This window comes from Mustela nivalis (assembly GCF_964662115.1).
Source record: "Mustela nivalis genome assembly, chromosome: 12".
Classification (NCBI taxonomy): Eukaryota; Metazoa; Chordata; class Mammalia; order Carnivora; family Mustelidae; genus Mustela; species Mustela nivalis.
The window spans coordinates 2,923,190-2,942,687 of record NC_139031.1 but is presented as its reverse complement, the minus strand read 5'-3'; the positions used below and the strand labels follow the sequence as shown (position 1 = coordinate 2,942,687).

The 19,498-nt window shown below is 48.0% G+C and overlaps 1 protein-coding gene across 13 annotated transcripts in view; it reads right to left on the bottom strand.

Annotated features, from left to right (window-relative positions):
* Nucleotides 1-15,687: 15,687 nt before the first annotated feature.
* Nucleotides 15,688-19,498, bottom strand: part of PAXIP1 (PAX interacting protein 1) — a 47,439-nt gene continuing 43,628 nt past the window's right edge. For 9 of the 13 annotated variants that reach the window (XM_082692908.1, XM_082692911.1, XM_082692918.1 and 6 more), the window contains 4 exons: nt 18,158-18,258; nt 17,073-17,207; nt 16,912-16,987; nt 15,688-16,826 (listed from right to left, as the gene is read on the bottom strand). In XM_082692908.1, the coding sequence (XP_082549034.1) occupies nt 16,615-16,826; nt 16,912-16,987; nt 17,073-17,207; nt 18,158-18,258 (524 nt within the window). In that variant the 3' untranslated portion in view covers nt 15,688-16,614. The remainder of the gene's footprint in view (nt 16,827-16,911; nt 16,988-17,072; nt 17,208-18,157; nt 18,259-19,498) is intronic. The other 4 variants (XM_082692913.1, XM_082692920.1, XM_082692909.1 and 1 more) reach the window with 1 other exon arrangement.

The following is a 19,498-nucleotide window of genomic DNA, read 5'->3' as shown; positions in this document are numbered from 1 at the left end:
AGACGGAGCATGGGGACGGAGTAGACATACTCCTACCGCACATTCCCTGGTACCTGGGGGCAGATACGTAACATCAGGAGGAGACCAAGTTCAGTCCCTGATGTTGGGAGGGTTTCTCGGGACAGGGAGAAGGGGCCATGGGTGCGCTCTGAGAGGTATGACCTGGACAGGGTCTTGGGCTTGTCTCAGTTAAGGAATGCTTAGCTGTTCCCAGGCAGGAACCCTGTCAGTGGAACCCTGAGCCCAGGCCACTGCGGAGACAGCTAGTGGACTTGTTGGTGCGATCTGAAGGACCCAGTATCCAAGTAGGGCAAAACAGTGCTCTCAATAAGAGGCTTTTAATCTTCTGCAGGCTTCAGCCGCATTAGCCCTGTGGGGCATGGTTTCAGTTCCTCCGTGAGTTATGATTATTCCTCAGTCTTCAGTTGGAATGATGACCACTCTAGCTACTTCCTTATTATCTCCTTGGGTGAGGTAGGTTTTGGGTAAAGAGCAGTTTTTGTAAACCTTAGCTATAACCTACCTCCACGTAGGGCTACTCGGAAGTTTCTAACCTGCAGGCCATGACAACAAAGGAAATAGAAGCAACATGGAGTCAGACGAGCTAAGATTTTTTTCCTCTTAGAAATTCCCATTGTCAGTCTTTTGTTCCATTTCTATGGAACATGGACGGAGGTCTGTCTCCTGTAACTGCTTTGAATGACTTAGGGGGCAGTCGGGACTTCAGAGGGGAAGGATTTGGCCTGCAGGATGTAACTTTTGGCCCCTTGTGCTAACTGAGGGGTATCAGATTTAGTTCCTTATTTGACACCTTAGATGTTTTTGTACCTAGTTTGGTATTACATGACATCCTTAACTTCATCCCCAGGTGTATTCCAAGGAGTAGTTAACAGTATAGTCAGGGTGATACCCTCTAAAGCTGATCTGATCCCCATGGGTATTCAGGAGAACAGAAGAGTAAACTAGTCCTATCCGCCTTAGAAAAGGGGTGTGTGTGATGGGCAGGGGTCTCCTGTGCCTGTGAGACTTGCTGCCTGATTTTATTTATATGGGCTCTTACTTCCCAGGAGGAGATAATATAGGGGCGGCAAGTGGCGTTAGCCAGGTCTGGACTCTGCCTTGTTGAGCAAGCAATCAGGGAGTGAAGGAGAGGCATTTCGAAGGAGACCAAAGAAAACCACAGGTTGATGGTGGAGCAAATTAACCCAGTGTCGGGGTCCTGAGTGCTTCCAGTGGGGAGCTTTCTACATGTCAGGCTCGAAGTAGCCTCACATGGAGTGGGGGCAGGGAGCAGCCATCGATGGATGTTTCAGGTGTGTGGTTCAAAGGCCTCTGGTGGTCCCTTTGAGGGGCCCATAGAGCAACAGGCCCTGACTGTCTATACCTGAGCTGTTGTGGCTATAAGGTTCCCACCCCTGCCAGTCCATGAGCATGGGATATCTTTCCATTTGTTTGGATCATTTTCAGCTTCTTTCATCAGAGTCTCATGGTATGCAGAGTACAGGTCTTTCATCTCCCTGGTTAGGTTGATTCCTAGGTATTTTTTTCTTTTTGTGCAATTGTAAGTGGGATTGTTTTTCTTAATTCCCTTTCTGTTACTTCATTGTTAATGTATAGAAATGCAAACAGATGCCTGTGGATGGATTGTGTATCTCTGAACTTACTGAATTCATTTATCAGTTCCAGTAGCTTTTTGGTGGTCTTTAGGGTTTTCTATATATAGTATCATGTCCTCTGCAAATAGTGAAAGTTTTACTTCTTCCTTATCAATCTGGCTTTTATTTCTTTTGTCTGATTGCTATAGCTCCTAATACTCCTAATACTAATGTTGAATACAAGTGGGGAGAGTGGACATCCTTGTCTTGTTCCTGACCTTAGGGGAAAGGCTCTCTGTTTTCCCCATGGATGGTGATATTGGCTGTGGGATTTTCATTTAAGGCCTTTATCATATTGAGGTATGTTCGCTCCCGACCTGCTTTACTAAGGGTTTTCATCATGAAAGGCCATTGTACTTTGTCAGATGATTTTTCTGGATTTAAATTATCGTGTGGTTTTTATACTTTCTCTTATTGATGAGGTGTATCACGTTGATTTTAATTTGTTAATACTGAACCCCTTGCATCCTAGAACTGAATCCCACTTGTTTGTGGCGAATGATTTTTTTATTGTATTCTTGGATTTGTTTTGCTAGTATTTTCTTGACGATTTTTGTGTCTATGTTCATCAGAGATATTGTCCTGTAGTTCTGTCTATCTATCTATTTATTTATTTACTGGTGTCTTTATCTGGTTTTGGTATTAGGGTAATGCAAGCCTCATATAATCATTTTGAAGCTTTCCTTCCTCTTCCATCTTTTGGAGTAGTTTGAAAAGAATAGATATAACTCTTCTTTCAATGTTTGGTAGAATTCACCTGTGAAGCCATCTGGTCCTGGACTTGTGTTTTGGGGGAGATTTTGTTGTATTTATTTTTGTGGTGTTGGTGTTACTCCTCCTCTTTCCTTTCTGATTTTGTTTGAGTTCTCTTTCCCTCTCTCTTTCTTTCTCTCTCGATGATTTTGACTGAAAATTTGTCAAATCTGTATCTTTCCAAAGAACCAGCTCCTGGTTTCATGGATCTGTCCTATTGTTTTTTTAGTCTGTATTACATTTATTTCTGCTCTAATCTTTATTATTTCCTTCCTTCTACTGGTTTAGGATTTTGTTCTTTTTTCTTCTGGTTTCTTTAGGCATATAGTTAGGTTGTTTGCTTGAGATTTTTCTTGCTTTCTGAGGTAGTCTTATACTGCTATAAACTTCCCTCTTAGAACAGCTTTGGCTGTTCTAAGATTTTGGACCACTGTGTTTTTGTTGTCTCCACAGATTTTTTTTTTATCTCCTCTTTGATTTCTTGGTTGACCCATTCACCGATTACTAACAAGTTACTTAACCTCCCTTTATTTGTGGTCTTTCCAGATTTTTTTCTTGTGGTTGATTTCTATTTTCTTAGTGTTACGGTAAGAAAGGATGCATGGTATGACTTTGATCTTTTGAATTTGTCAAGACTTGTTTTGCAGCCTAATATGTAAATCATCCTGGAGAATGTTCCATGTGCACTTGAAAAGAATGTGTATTCTGGTGTTTTAGAATGGAATGTTCTGAATATATCTGTTAGAGCCATCTGGTCCATTATGTTATTTAAGGCCAATGTTTCCTTGTTGATTTTCTTTTTGGATCATCTTTCTATTGATGTTTAAGTGGGTTGTTAAAAGTTCCCTACTAATATTACTATTGATTATTTCCTTTATATTTGTTATTACCAACTTTAGGTACCTGAGGGTTCCCATGTTGGGTGCATAAATATTTATATCTTCTTGTTAGATTGTTCTCTTTATGATTATGTAGTGTCCTTGTCTGCCTCTTGTTGGGAGTCTTGTTTTAAAATCTGTTTTGTCCATATAAAGTACTGCTACCCCAGGTTTCTTTCACTTCTCTTTTCATGGTTTGTTACTATCTTTTCACTTTCAATCTGCATGTGTCTTTAGATCTCAAATGAGTCTCTTGCAGGCAGCATATAGCTGGGTCTTGCTTTTTTATCCATTCTGTCACCCTGTGTCTTTTGATTGGAGTGTGTAGTGCATTTACATTCAAAGTAATTGTTGAGAGATATATACTTATTGCCATTTTGTTACTTGCTTTATGGTTGTTTTGTAGTTCTTCTCTGTTCCTTTCTTGCTCTCTTCTTTCATGGTTTATGGGCCTTTAGTGATATACTTGGATTCCTTTCTCTTTACTTTTGCATATCTTTTACCAGTTTTTGATTTATGGTTACCATTAGATTTTTATATAACATTTACGCATATAGATTCCATATTAAGTTGATGGTTGCTTAAGTTTGAACCCATTCCAGAAGCATGAAATTTTTACTCCTCTCCCCTGCCACACATTTTAGGTGTGGTGTCATACTTCACATTGTTTTGTGAGTTCCTTCATTGAATTTTTGTAGATATACTTAGTTTTTCTGCTTTTGTGCTTCCTGTTTTTCTATTCCTGCAATGGTCTTTCCTCTACTCAAAAGAGTTATCTTTAACATTTCTTTTTGAGACTGGCTTAGTGGTCATGAAATCCTTTAACTTGTTTGTATAGGAAATTCATTATCTCTCCTATTGTGAATGATAACCTTGTTAATAGAATATTCTTGGCTGCAGACTTTTTCTTTCAGCACTTTGAATATATCGTGCCACCCTCTTCTGGACTACGAAGTTTGTGCTGAAAAATCAGCTAAAAGCCTTATAGGGTTTCCCTTGTATGTAACTGAGTTTTGTTTTGTTTTTCTTCTGCTGCTTTTAAAAGTCCCTTTATCACTACTTTTTGCCATTTTAATATCTATGTGATTTGGTGTGGACCTCCTTGGGTTGATTTTTTTTTCCCCCCTGTGGGGTTTCCGTGCCTCCTCATCTACATTTCAGATTTGGGGAGTTTGTTTCTTCAAATAAATTTTCTCCCTCCTTTTCTCTCTTTTCCTTCGTGGGCCCCTATAATACAAATGTGATTATGCTTCATGGTGTATCTGCATTCCTTTAGTCTATTTTCATCTTTTGTTGTTATTTTTTCTCTCTTCTGTTCAACTTGATTGCTTTCCATTGCTCTGTCCTCCAGGTCACTGATATGTTCTTCTGCTTCCTCTAGTCTCCTGTTGATTCCATCTGGTGTATTTTAAATTTCAGCTATTGAGTTCTTCCTCTCTGATTGGTTCTATATGTTCTCTCTTCGTGGAGAGTATCACTGGGATCCTCCATTCTTTTCTCAAGTCCACTGTGGGTCTTTATAACCATTACTTTAAATTCTGTCAGGCATATTAATTTTCTGTTTTGCTTAGGTTTCTTGCTGTGATTTTGTTGTGCTCTTTCATTTGGGACAGACTCCTCTGTCTCCTCATTTTATTTAACTCCCTGTGTCTGTTTCCATGTGTTAGGAAAGTCAGCTATGTCTCTTGCATTTGAAAGTAGTGGCCTTTGGAAGAAGTCCTCAGTGCCCTGTGGTGGAGTGTCCCCCATTCACCAGAACCCTTCAGGATGTCTCCTGTGCATGTTGCATGTGCCCTGCTATTGTGGCTGGGCTGCTTCTTCCCTTAGTCCATCTGTCTTCAATGGCTCACTTTGCCTGTTGTGGACAGATTTGTTCCCTGTGTTGTTAGGTGGGCAGTCAGGGGCCACCTTAGGCTTAGATAGAGTCAGGCACTATCCCTTTATTGTCCCCTGAGCAGCTTTTCTTGGTGACCATGCCCTGTAGTGGGACCAGCTGTCTGCCCCCAGCACTGGAGCTGGGGTGACTAGTTATCTTTCCTATTCTCTAGAGCAGGAGTCACTCTCGAGTAGTGCTGGCTCCTGTTGGGCTCCCTGCATGCTGTCAGGCTCGTGGTACTGCATGCAATGGGTTCTGGCCAAAAGGTTAGTGGAGAGGGCAGGTTCATAGGAGAATGTGACAATGGGGCACTCAGGGTGCCAGCAGAGTTGCTGGTTCCTAGGAGAAGTACATCAGCCCAGGAAGACTCACTGAGGCAGGAATGGAGGGGTCTGTGCACAGAAGCGTGTAGTGACAGGGCATGGTGTTAGCACTAGGTGGAGAGTTTTAGTGCTCTGCTGGTTCCTGCCGGTGTCTGTGGATCTAGGCTGGGGCAGGGGAGGAAAGTGGACCCACCAACTCTTTTGCTCTTGGGAGAAATCTCCCAAAGATCCCTGCCCCTCCAGCACATGCTCTGAAATTAGTAAATAAATCTCATACACACCAGGTGTTTTTCAAACTGCTGCTTGTATGCTGTATTTCAGTGGGGCTATTTGTTGTGCTTGAAGGGCAGGAGCTCAGTTTCCTCTAGCCCTCCTCACTCTCCCAGAGTCATGCCCAATGATTTTTAAAGTCCCAGGTGTTAAGCCTACTGATTGTTAAGAACTCCTGAAGTTAGGCCCCTCTGGTTTTCAAAGCCCAGTGTGGGGATGTGTGTTCCTAGTGCCTGGGCTGGGTCCTGATCTTCTCCCCTCGTACCTGCAGCATCCTTTCCTCCTATGGCTCTTCCTCTTCTCATCCACATGATCTCTTCTCTACATTTAGCTGTAGAGAGTCAGTTCTGCCAGTCTTCAGGTCATTTTCTGGGTTGTGTACACTGATGTTTGTGTTTCTAGTTGTATCCATGGGATGAGGTGAGCCTAGGATCACCTACTCTGCCATCTTCTCCCTCATGTCCCATACAAGTGTATTTTTAAAATTCATTTATTCCAATCTTAGTCATCCTGACCACATATAAAATTCTTTTCCAATGATTTCCCTTCATAACCTTCTATAACTTTCTTTTGCATTTAAACTTCGTTATAGGTTTTCTCTTTCTAAATAACCAGTCTTGTGTTGGGACAAAATTACTTTCTTTTCTTTCAAAAAAGTGTATTCCCATTCTTTATTCCTTTCCCACAGATCTTCTAGTTTTGCTACATACAGAGTTGGTTTCCTTATTTCCAGCAGTTTCAATTACATTTAGAAGGATTTTAACTCTTAGAAACCATACTGCCCAGTGAAAATTTCATAACCAATTATGACTTATTACACCAGAATTCTTTAGATTGGGAAATTTATGAGTACATTTTATGTGTTCTAGAAACACATATTTTTTTTCATAGTACGTCCTTCAAAAAAAGCATAAAACATGTTTATCAGGAGACACAAGCATTATTAGATTCTCTGTAATAAGCCAAAAGCAGATAAACTTATGCTTAGTAATTGATGTTTTATCTTTTTATTTTATCTTTTTTGGAAAAAACTTAGACATTCAATGAATTCAGCCCGCTTTGTTTAACCTAACAAAACTTCAGAGTTTTAGATTACCAAAGATTTGGGGAGGAATTTGAAAGCTTCTGAACTTTTTCTTTAAAAGTTAACTTAATTGCTCTTAACAATTACCTACAAAAACTTCATGAGACAAAATCAAACATCACAAAGTCAATTTTTTGCTGACAGTTTACAACAGTGGCAATATGAATTTAATAAATTCAGGTAGGCTAGAGGCTGATTTTCCATATTATAATTGATGCTGATAGCGCCAAAATCATGTCTATTTTAATTAAACCAACAACCCTGAATTAGCTTTAATACCGAATACACTGCACCTCTGTCCACTAAAACATTAGTCACTCTGTTCGCCTGTCAGTTTTACCTGGGACTTCTGTGGGGAAATCTTGAGTAGGCGGTTTGAGTCCTGGGGAGTCCTTGAGCCCTTCATGCTGACGTGGAGGTGCTCCAGCCCAAAGCTCAGGAGGAGGTGGCCTTCTCCTGGCAGTTCTGGGCGCTGCTTGCTCCCCCGTGGTGGGGGGCAGAAGAGCAGGAGCTGCCGGTGCAGGAGACGCAGAGGATGGTCTCGGCTCCAGCGGTGCGAGCGGCCCCCAGCGAGGCTGTGCAGGAACAGGAGCGGCGCAGGGGCAGATTCAGAGTTGGGACTAACACTTCTCCATTTCCATCTCCCTCTCTCCCTCCTGCAAAACAGGCTTTTTCTCCAGGTGCTTTCCAGCCTGCCGGAGGCAGAGGAGCTGATGGTGGATGGGGTGTCAGCTCTGCTGATTGTGCTTGGGGAGGAGGATTTAGGATTTCCAAAGTGTGCCCGTTTTCCTGCTGCTTTTCCTCCTTCTGCTGACTATTGAGAAAGGGGTTGGGCGTCCTAGATTTCTGTGCATCCTGACCTCTCTGGACCGCCAGTTGGGTTCCTTCACATGAAGCATCTTGGTTATGGAGTAACATCAAAGGCTGAATGTAGGGAATTTCGTCCCAGAGCATGTAAACCCGAAAAAACAGTTAAGTGTTCATCTTTCTGAGTTTGAGAGAGTTTTATGAGTGTGTGCCTTTAAACCAATTAAATAGAGCTCCTTTACGAATTAATTTTAGCAATGTCATCCCAAGGTGGAGAAAATCTCTCAGTTGCTACACGTGGACACACACTTCAGATGCAAATGAAACTTAGCCATTTTCACTAACGTTTGTGGAGAGGACATTAAAGACCCAATTTCTAAATAGCTCCCTTTTATTAAAACAAATCCAATCCCAGGATAGCATTATAATTTATGGATCCATTAATTATTTTCCATTTTCCGGTCAGATCACAGCCGATTCTGTCCAAAGGGACCAGAAGTTGCAGCAACAAGCCGCGCGAAGCCCAGATTGCTCCTTGAATGCTGCCGGTTCCACCCCAGAAGCTGGGAGCTTCACTGATTGGACCAAATGGCTTCACAGTTTCTGGTTACATAGTCTCACAGCTGGCTTTCGGATTGCTACACAACTCCGACCTGTCAGAAGAACCCCCTCTGGGCCTTCTGTTTCTCGGGGTATCCCCAGCTGTGTTTTCCCTTGCACGTCCTCGCCTGCAAGCAGAGTCCAGAGGTGCTGCGCGTAGAGCCCCCCGGAGCTCCTGCCGGTGGTGGCAGGTTTTCCAGGAGCGCTTCAGTTCTTGAAGCATGGCTCCCCGTTCCTTTTAGTTTCAGTTTTGTTTTCAGAGTAAGGCTTGAATAAGACCTAAGGCTGTTAGGTGTGGTGGACGCAGAGGGTGCTGCTTGTGTCATTTCCCAAGGGCTGTGACCCGCTCTCTGACGTGTCTCAGTTTCTCCCTGTGGGGTCCAGGACTGTCGAGGGCGCTTGGAGCCCAGGACGACCAGTCCCTACCTGTGCACCCGCAGACGAACCAATTGCTAATTACCTTATGAGATGGGAAATTCCTATGGGACCACTACACGTCTCAAGGAATGTCATCAGACACTTCCCTTAGGCTTGCAGTCACCTGAAAGCACCATTAGACCAGAAGGAGCAAGTGTCCCTTCTCTGTGAAGCTGAATGATTCAGGCTCTCATAGTTTTAGGCAGAAAATGTACTCCATCCTTATATTAATAACATCAATTATTATAATGCCCAATTAAAACCACCGAGTCCTGTAGGTGATTCCCACCGCGAGAACATTACTGATAACCCTCAACAGCTGGAATAGAAGGACGATTCTGGCGAGGAGGGGGAATGTCAGCACTCCGCCAGGGCACCTGTGGGAAGTCGGGGCGGGTACCAAGGGCTCGGCCGATACCGAGCTGAGTTCCAGATGACCCCAGCCGTTTCGGGTGAGTTGCTCTGATATCCTGCCGACTACGGCAAGAAATGTTGAGGCAGAAAGTACAAACCTTTTTAAAAATTTTAAAGAGAAAGGAAAGTCTTATTTGAGCCCGAGTTAGAGGACAGCTGCCTGGGCTACAGAGTCTTCACAAGGAAGGGCGCTCTGGGGAAGCAACACGGGGTGCGTGCTTGTATGTTGCTTTGCTTTGCTCCTAACATAGAGTTAAAAATCATCCTGAGGAAGGACATTCCAGAAGGTCACAGGCTTGTGTCTCTAGTATTTGTAAAGCTGTAGGACTTTAATCTTATGGGAACCAGGGAAATTTTTTTCCTTTATGTTTGGAATGCTGCTTTTTGGTTATTTAGTTATTTATTTTAACCAAGCAGATGTACAATGTGTGCATAGGACAGAAATAGCGCCCATGCTCTGAGGTTTTGCCGAGTCACTTTGACCTCAGAAAATAAATGTTAAAGTATAGCTTCCCTGGGGCCCAGGAGCAAAGCCCACAAATGTTAAAAGTTGAAATTTTCTTTATTTTATGAAAGTATCCCACAGGATCCAAAACCGGCATTGTCTTCATTCTACTGCCCAACAACTCAGATGACGATAATGACGAACGACAGTCATACGTAATTCCGATATTGGGCAAACTCTGAAAATAGGAATAAATAAAAATAAAAACCAAGTGTGGTATGTGCACTTGCCAAACTAAGTTTCCAAGTGATAAATCCTGCCTGAAAAAGAATCGGGACGACAGGGACTGTAAAAAGACAAGCTCTGGGCGGACGTCACGTGCTCCATTCTGTAACCTCGGTTCTCTGGTGTCAGGTGCTCTCTGTGCCCTGCGAGAAAATACAAAATATCCCTTGGGCAAGTGTGCAGAAGGAAGGGTACAGACAGTTCTAGAATAAAATCTTAACAGTTGGGGCACCTGGGTGGCTCAGTGGGTTAAAGCCTCTGCCTTCGGCTCAGGTCATGATCTCAGGGTCCTGGGATCGAGCCCCACATCGGGCTCTCTGCTCAGCAGGGAGCCTGCTTCCTCCTCTCTCTCTCTCTACCTGCCTCTCTGCCTACTTGTGCTGTCAAATAAATAAATAAAATCCTTTAAAAAAAAATCTTAACAGTTGCAAATTCGTCTCAACATAAACTGCCCCCCTCAGTATGTCCAGCTCCCCCGATTCCGGGCACACCTGGTGGGCGGCTGCCGCGTGCCCCTCTGGGGACAGAGACCAGGCAGCGTGCGCCGTGCCCCGGGGCAGATGGTGGTGTCTGTCCTGAGCTGGAGGGAGGCGCAGCTGAAGACCAGAGTCAGGTCCAGAGTCCCGAGGGTCCTGCTCAAGACGCAGGCCGTCTCCTGCAGGGACTGCGTCTCCCCAAAGCCGAGGCACCACTGCTGCTTTTCCCGAGGTGGCCCTGCAAGCCTGCATTAGTGACGTTACGAAGGGTGCCCGGGACTTACACGCCAGGCCCGGGAGACGCCGTCTTCTCTGGGACCTCACAGGGCAGGGCAGGGGCTGGTGTCCTCCCCAACACTCCCTCCTGGCTCGGCCGATGCCGGCCCAGCGTTCCCAGCGTCTCCGGGATGGGAGCCGCCAGCACCACGGGGAGACACTCCGGGCTGCAGGCCAGCCTGGGTGCAGGGGCTGGGCCGAGAGGAGGAGCAGGGCGCGAAGGTCGTGTGAAGGTCGTGCGGAGGTCGAGCCTTCTCTGCTTCCCTTCCCCCAGGAGACGTGGGCGCACAGCATCCCAGCCTGAGGTCCCCTGGCTCAGAGCGGGGAGTGTTCTGTGTGGCTGGAGCCTAAGGGCGCAATTTCCGTCCACGGACTTAGTGGTAGGAAAGGGACTCCCCGGAGCCCCGAGGCAGGCGGCAGGGGTGCGGGTCTGTGTCCCAGGTTGCCCGCGCCCCCTCCATGCTGCTGGTCCTAGCGGATCTTGCTCCCAAGTATGCGCCCCTCGCGCTCCCCTGCCAGGGGAGGCCGCATCACCGGGCGCTTTGCTTACAGAACCTTCCCACGGGGAGTGTTGCTCTCGCTTCTCACTCAGCGAATCCGGTCCTGGACTTCCAGCGCGCTCGCTCCCTCCCGGGAGCCGGGGAAGCAGGAGCTGGCAGGCCACCACCGCCACTCACTGTGAACTCCAGAGGACCAGCCCCCCGCAACCCCAGTGACTGCTCTAACAGAGGTCTGGCCCCCAGGGGCTCTGCGGTCCACACGCCGCACTCCTAACTCCTGCGTGTCTGCGCCAGCGCTGCCCGTCTTGGGCATCCGGACCCTCTTGACTCCGAGTCCCTGCACCTGCTCCATTCCAGGCGGGGCTTGTCCCCGTCCTCCGCACCGGGAGGACTAACAGGGAGGATCCCTCCTCCTGCCTGCCCAGCCTTCCTCGCAGTGCAGACCTGGCAGGTCACCCCGGCAGAACGCGTCAGGCCTGCCCTGGAAGCCCTGGAGCTTTGAAGCCAGACACCAGAACCCGACGTGGCTCAGTGGCAGGACGGTCCAGGCTCCCATGGTCAGAAAAAGCTGTTTTGACCATTTACATCTGTGCTCACTGCTTTCCTGGAGAGGCAGCTACGCACAGACCCGGATTCTGCCGTTCCGGGAGTGCTTCGCGGTCCGCTGGGTTTTGTCTTGTTTTTAACACAGTAAAGCTTTAATCTTTCCCAAGCCAGAGTCTTTTTCAGATGTGGTGGGAGCCACAGAGAGCCGAGCAGACATGTGTATACGCGTCCTCCCCCCCCCCCCCCCACCGATCTGTTCGCTTATGGTGAACTCTCCGAGTGGATCTGGGGTTCTGCCCACTCGCCGAGTGTTCGGCGGACGCCTGTGGAGGACCAGAGGCCGGACTCACGAGAGAGTCCTCGACCTTTAGACCTCACCGGTACTCTTCATTTCCTTCTTTTTTTTTTTTTTTTAAATTGTGGCAAAGCACACAGAAGTTGGCCACATCAGTCATCTTTTAGTGAGCGGTGAAGTGCCGTGGGGCAATGGGCAGTGCTGTAGGACGGTCACCACCAGCATCTCCGGAACTTGTCATTGTCCCAGAAGGAGACTCTGTCCCCATTACACACTCACTCCCCTCCTCCTGCCCTGTGGGGTCATACAGTATCAGTCCCTCTGTGACTCTCTTATCCCACTCAGCGTGAAGTCCCCTGGATCCTCCGAGGGACAGCATGTGTCAGGAGACTGAATACCGTTCTGCACACATGGGCTACATTTTGTTCATCTGTCAGTCGATAGGCACTTGGGTTGCTTCCAACTTTTGGCTGCTACGAATAATGCTGCTTGTGAACGTGAGCATATCAATGTCCCACCAAGATCGGTGTTGCGTTTCCTGGGGGATATACCCAGAAATGGAATCGCTGGGCATAAGATACTTCTAAGACTTTGGGAACCTCCATGGTGTTTTCCAGAGCGCCTGCACCGGCTTGCATTCTCACGGACAGTGCGCGAGGGTTCCGTTTTCTCCACATCTGTTACTTTTTCTTTCGTTGGCGAGGACCCATCCTGTTGGGAGTGAGGTGGTAGTTCATCGTGGTTTTGATCTGCATCTCCCGGATGCCAAGTGACGTTGAGCATCTACTCATGGGCTTCCTGGCCACTCGTACGTCATCTTCGGAGAAGCGTCTATTCAAGTGTTTGGCCCATTTTACAATCAGGCGGTTGTAGTTCTTTATACTCCCTGGATCTTAGCTCCTTATCAGGTGTAGGATTTGCAAGTATTTTCTCTCATTCAGTGGATTGCTTTTTCACTATTGGTTGTGTCTTTCCACACACAAAGGGTTTTTAATTTTGATGTGATCCAATTTACCTGTTTTTTCTTTGTTGCTTGTGCAGACCAGTAACCATGTGCCTGTAAGGCATTTTTTATATTGGATCAGAGGCCACGGAAACCCGCCAGAACCAGGAAAGGCTTTCCAGGTGTTAGTAAGCAGGGAAGCTCGCCAGACGGGAGCTGGGAGGGCAGTCGGACACGAGTAACAGAGAAGTCTGTGCAGCTGCTGGGAATGGGGAGCTGGGTGGGAGGTCACAGGGCTGTAAGACAGACTTCAAACATGACAACTCAAGGACTTTTTTCTCTGAGCAGGAATTCGACGACCGCGCGGTGGTCAGCGGGGAGAAGAGACTAGAGGCCAGAAAGCATCTCAGAAACCTCGTTGAGATTTGCGAGGGAAGGCTCAGGGGGCACCTGGAGGCAGCCCTTCGTTGTGGGGCGTGTTGAGAACCGGGACGGCAGCCACAGGACGCATGGAGGCCGCCGGGACAGGCACACGCGCGGCAGTGCGGACCATCAGGGGCAGGTGTGCGGAGGCACCCAGCTTCCTTAATTTCACACTTTTTGATTCAACAAACATCAGGGATTTGGGAGGACCTCCTGGGACCGCGAGCAGCTGGGTTAGAGGAGCTCTGGCCTCCTGCCTCTAGAAGTCTCCAGCAGCCCTGTTTGCTCGCAGGCCACGGTGGTGCGGTCAGTACTGCTGCTTCAGGCACCAGATACTGGCAGGGTTAAAACACATCCAAGTTTCCCTAACAAGAGCAAGGACGCGGTTTCCTCCACTCCCCCTGGACACGCTGCACCCCTCCAGATGAAGGCCACACTGTCTGCGGCCCGTCTGCAGCAGGACGGGATTCCAGGGACTCTGCCCAGAGAGGTGATCTTGGAGCTACTCGGACGGCACTCGCACTTCAGAGAGTGCCCGTGCAGATGGCCGCAGACATGACGGCACAGCGGGTCACCGAGCACGGAAATGTACCTCGTGCCGGTGAGGAGCCAGATTTTTAATCTTATTTAATGGTAATTAATTTTAACGGACACTGATTTCGTTACTGGAAAATACTCATGCTTGGCATAACGGGCATGTGAATTTTTTTAAACCAAGTGGTATGAAATCGAAGTTGGGAGAAAATATTTCTAAGGGAAGTCTGTCAGAATTGAGACGAGTGCTAGGTGTGAGTGGAACACAGCGGATTTTAAAAACTGCACCAGAAAACCAAGCCAATGCCACTGTGGCAATAATTTTGTAAAATGATGACATGTAGCTGAAGCAATATTTTAGATGCATGGTGTTAAATGAAATCCTAAGAATCCTAAGAATTTGAAATTTAAAAAGCTTTTTTACTGTGGCTATTAGGAATTTTTACATTGCCTATGTAGGTCATCTTTGTCGAACAACCTTGAGCCAGACAAAACAGGATTAAGTGAAAGACTTTCTTTTTTTAGGAGGAAAGTAACTTTTTAAATCAACTTGTGTGAGAAGCATTTGCCTGAAATCTCTCTTCTTCTACATTCATTCGAAGCTTCCCCTGAGCCACCAAATCCGGGCTCAGCAGCTGGGCCAGCCAGTTGGCAGCAGACAGCTCCTGGAGTGTTTAAGGATTATTTCTTGGCAGCTTTTGAAAAAAAAAAAAAAAAAAAAGAAACCCAACAAACCAAAAAGCACTAATTGAAAGGTTAATCAAATCAGTCACACTTGCATGTTGGTTAAACAAACACCGTCTCACCGACGACGGAACAGATGCGTGGCTCCGCGCACAGAAGGCCCGTGTCTTCCATCCGCGCCTTCACCCTCCTGCGAGGCTGTGAGCCACGGGGCGGCGTTCTGAATACTCCGCGATCAAAACTGTGTTCTCAAAATCACGCAACTCTTCTTCCTTTCCAGGATTTTGCAGAGCCTGAGATATGTCACAGCAACACGAACGCCATCTGTGGCGCGTGCAACCGTCAAGTCCATGGGTAAGTGTTTTCTAAGTCTGCTTCGGTATAAAATGATTAGCTTCAAAGCGGACGCATTTTGAGGTACAATTTGTTAAAAATACAAGTAAATGCCAGAATACGTACATCTGAGAATAAGTGCTCTTAGGGTCAACTTTAAAGAGCTCAAGAGAAGTACTTCTGGCAGCCAATAAAATATGTCACTTCGGGCAGAGTGAGCCTGGAGCTGTGCCCAGCGGTAATGGGGCGGCTCACCAGGAACTCCCACAGGTCAGGGCTGGACATGGACCCTTTAACTGTGAAGTGCGGGGAGATTTCCTTCCCTCTTGGTCACAGAGCTGCACGTGGTCCGACCGCGGCAGAGCTGGGAGGAACCCCTGAAGAAGTGATGTCCTGGGGACAAGGGTGGAGGGCGCTGATCGCAGTGGGTGGGGGGCGTCACAAAGCCCTCCGGGAACAGCGACAGGTCCCGTAACACGGTTCTGTACTCGCGTCTTTAGTGCATGTGCGGCACCTAAACTGTACGCGGGAATTAAACTGAGAGAATGTGCAGTTCAGGAATTACCGCGTGGGTCCCAAGGATGAGCAGTGACAGCAGCCCTGACCATCTGGGACCACGGCCTCCGAGTCGACCCAGCAGGAAGTGGCGGAGCATGGGGTCTGGATCGGAGCGGGACGGACGCGGGTCTCCAGGTTCTGACTGTGGGGTGCGCTGCTGCAGCGGTGCCTGGCCCGCTGCTTGGTGTTTATGCCGATGGCAGAGGATGGCTGCCATCCAGAAATCCTGTTTTGCCTTGAAATTACTTAAAACGCGATCCAGTTTGATGTAACTCCTATACATTATGCACAAAGTAAAGGATCACTCAATTCTAAGTTCAAAAGTACATTTATTTAAAATGTGGGCAAGATCTCAATATAAAAGAAAAGAGTATAAGAAAAAAAATAATCAAAGTACAAAACGTTTCAAATCTTTAACATCCATAATTTAGAGATAGCAAGGTCTTTATTTACACCATTTTATTTATAGCCGAAGTTCTGTTAACAGTGTTGTGAAAACATTTAAAAACCTGGCAAATGAATCATAAAACCTAATGTGGGCTCATAAATTCATATAATACAAAACATAATTTATGTTTCCTTGGAATAAAATTACACATCTTAATAAGATGCACAATATTTATTATATTTGTTCTCCTGCTTTAAAATGCCTGCGTCCCGCAGCAGCTGGAGAACACGGGCCTCTGCGGGGGAGCGCGGCCGGGTTTGCCCCACAGCAGGCGCCGCCGGTTGTCGTCCCGGGCTCCAGCCGCAGTGGCGAGGCCGTCAGTTAAATTTATATGTAGGCGCGTTGAGGAAAAAAACGTGTCAAACACAGTGCGAACTCACACCCCTTCCAGAGTGCCCAGTCTAGGTAAGTGAGCACGTGCTGCCATTTTTCTCTCCGCGTAAACTAGTCCACCTGTGCTCTCCGCCATGGCAGGACCTGGCACGCGTCTCTGACCCGGTCAGGGCCAATACGGCACCGACCGTCCGGCAGGCCACCCCCCACCGCACCCCCGCCCCCGCCAACCCCTGCAGTTCTGACCCATTCTCCCGGGGCCAAATTAATCCGTGTCCTCCTGTCTCTAGGTGGGGAAAAGGCCCCTAAGAGGACACCCACCTAACTGTTAAAGTGGCTCTTCTTCCTGAGAGTAAAAGGAGCACAGAACAGGCGTTTATAGGTATTCTTAAAAATCTAAAATTAAAATCTTAAACCTTAAAAATCTTAAAATCTTAAAAATTCTTTAAAATATGTACTTAAAAAGTACATATACATATACTTATTTGTACTAAAGTACAAACACCCAGAATCCTTACAGCACTGGGTCTGCAAGAATCACCGAGTCGGGCACGTACGCGGAATACACACGACTCCGCGGGCGGTGGGAGCTGCTTGCCCAAAGGATATGATTCGTAGTCCAGGGTCTGGGTGAGCACGCCCGTCAGCACAAACTCCGCGTTGTGAACGTCTGGAAGGGACGGACGAGCCCCGTGAGTGCGGTCGAGCCGCCGTGCCCACGCGCGCGCATCACCGGCAGGCGCGGCGAGACTTACCTATTCCTCTGGCAAAGTATTCTCGACATAAGTGAAGGTCATTTTCACAGGATATTAAAATTATTTCCGACAAACTCTAAGGAAAAGAAAAAGTTTATCAGTTACGGACAAGGGCTCACACCGGGCACAGCGCGACAGCGGCCCGCCTGCTCTCTCCCCACCTTGTTCTGCTTGTGCTCCACGAGCTTGCGGAAGGACGGCTGCTTCGACAGCACCCGTCCCCCTGCACACTCCACGATCGCCTTCATGGTGGACAGACTTGGGCAGATTCCAGGTGTGATGTAAAAATATTTTGCCTAAAAATAAAAATACGAGCACGTTTTTAACTGCTCTGAAATTTTAGGGTATGTAATTTTTCATGAATTCTACTGCAATTTTGGACCAAATGTATAACCCCGTGGCGTTACAGAAGTCCCCGTCCCTGCCGGTCAACCACCTGATGTGGGCCCAGAGCCAGGGTGCCCGTCGGAGCTAGCTGGAGCGTCCCGCCAGGGCAGGTCAGGCCTAGGGGGGCCAAAGGAACTGGACCCCTGTCCTGAGAGGCGTGAGGGACTCCGTGGGTCAGCAAGGACACGACACCGTCCACCTCCAGGCACAGGCGAGAGGCGGCCGGGCACCTGCGTGACCCTTGCTCGAGACCATGCGATCTCTGGGCTCCGACGGCTGAGACGTACCTTTCTAACAGCTGTTCTCTGCTCTCAATACTACTGTGTTTTAAAGCGCTCGTAAGGCATTCAGAAAACTCAAGACTATCTTAGGTTAAGACACATCTCAACATTTCTGCTCTCCTTCCTAAGCTGGTTCCCTGAAATGAGTGAAAACAGATCGGTACAAAAAAAACTTTTCAAGCTGTTCTAAGCATCTTATCTAACAAATATTTTAAAATTTTTGGTCTTATTTAGGCACATGTTCAATTACTCTTTTTCCAAGAACCCTCAATCTCCAGCGGAGTGTGGATTTAATGAGAAGAACAAGAAGTACCAAGCATTTGTAAAAAGAAAAATCAACCTAAATGTCTCTTGCTGATTCGGTCCTTCATGAGCACAGCGCGGGCCGCCTGCCTAGTCGTGCGCGTGTCTGATGGACACGGAGAGCGGCGCTCCCGCTCCACGCCGGGCCTCCGGCAGGGCCCCCAGGAACCAGTCCCAGGAGGACGACCAGCCTCCCGGGGCCGGGAGTGTGCGAGCCCCTCTGCCGCTGTGCCCTGTGGGGGGCAACCGCGAGGACGCCTGTGACCACCCTTTACCTTGAAGAGCGGGGAGGCGTGCGCCCGTTTCAGGGACTCCTCCAGACTGAAGGAGAACAGCACCTCGGCCTCCGCGTCCCGGAGCACGTAGTTCTGTTCGTCTGGAAAACAGAGCCACCCACTCAGAACAGTGCAGACTCGCGGGGAACCAGGCACGGGATCCGCCCCCGAGGTCTCCTGGCAGCAGGTCAAGGGCATGTTGCACGCGGCTCACCCCGCCCCCGGGAAACCGCTGAATACGGAAATCCCCGCTATTCTGTTTCATTTGCTCTTCCCTGAAAACAGCCAGACAAGAGGACAGACAGACTTCCTTCTCCACAGCGTATCTTCGCCTCCGGGGTCATATGCTCCTGAAAACAAATGGACTGACAGCTGGGGCCCCTCTTCCACTGCCCACCTGCTCTCCACACCCCTGCCCATTCCACATGGTTTCAGCGAGTTCACAGACCCTGAAGGAGAGCCCAGGCCCGGGGGACCAGCTCAGAACCCACATCACATCCAATGTGAATGTGACTGCAGGCCTCGTTGGACTCAAGGAGCTGGTAATAAATTGCGCAGATCTAACAGATTCCTTCTAAATATATGAAAGTGGACAGCAATTTACAAGGAATAGTTTCACCAAATCTTGAGGACGTAGGAGAACTCTGTCTTTCACAGTTCTTACGGTAACATTAAGAAACTTCCAATTTACCAAAAGTCAAAGATCACATGTTTCATCACATGTTTCAGGCTTCTTATCAAAGTCCCATGCTCAGGAAAGCATTTCTTCCTCATGTCATAGTAACAACCAGGTCGCGTAACACAGCGGGCTCTGATGACAGTTGCCCAAAGTACGGCACAGGGCAGGGGTCGGGGAGCAAGACGACACACGCCAGGACTTGCAGGCTACGTGCGGTTTCTGCCCAAGGTCCTGTTCATAAAGCAATGAGGCTTCACACCCGGAGAAGCCGCGTCCGCTCACCAGCCAGCCAGCTGACCCCGACCAAGAACAGTCCGATCAGCAAAGAGACAAATCACTAACCGGGAAAGCCAGCTGATCCACCAATCAGATGGAGCTGCTACACTGTGTCAGGTGGGAGAAACAAGGTCTGGAAATTGGAGAAGCCCGAAATGAACAAAGGTGCCGGCACACAGGACACATCAGATGCAAATGTCCAGGGCAACCGACGAAGCAGCTGTGCCTTCCCAGGACCTGGTGGCAGGTCAGCGGGCAGCAGCCAGTGCCCCCCACAGAGCAGCCACCCGAAAGCAGCATGGCTCTGACGGCCTGGGCGCAGGAGACGCTACCCTGGGTTCTGCGCTCCAACCTCAAAACCTAACCAGACCGACAGAGGGCCGCAG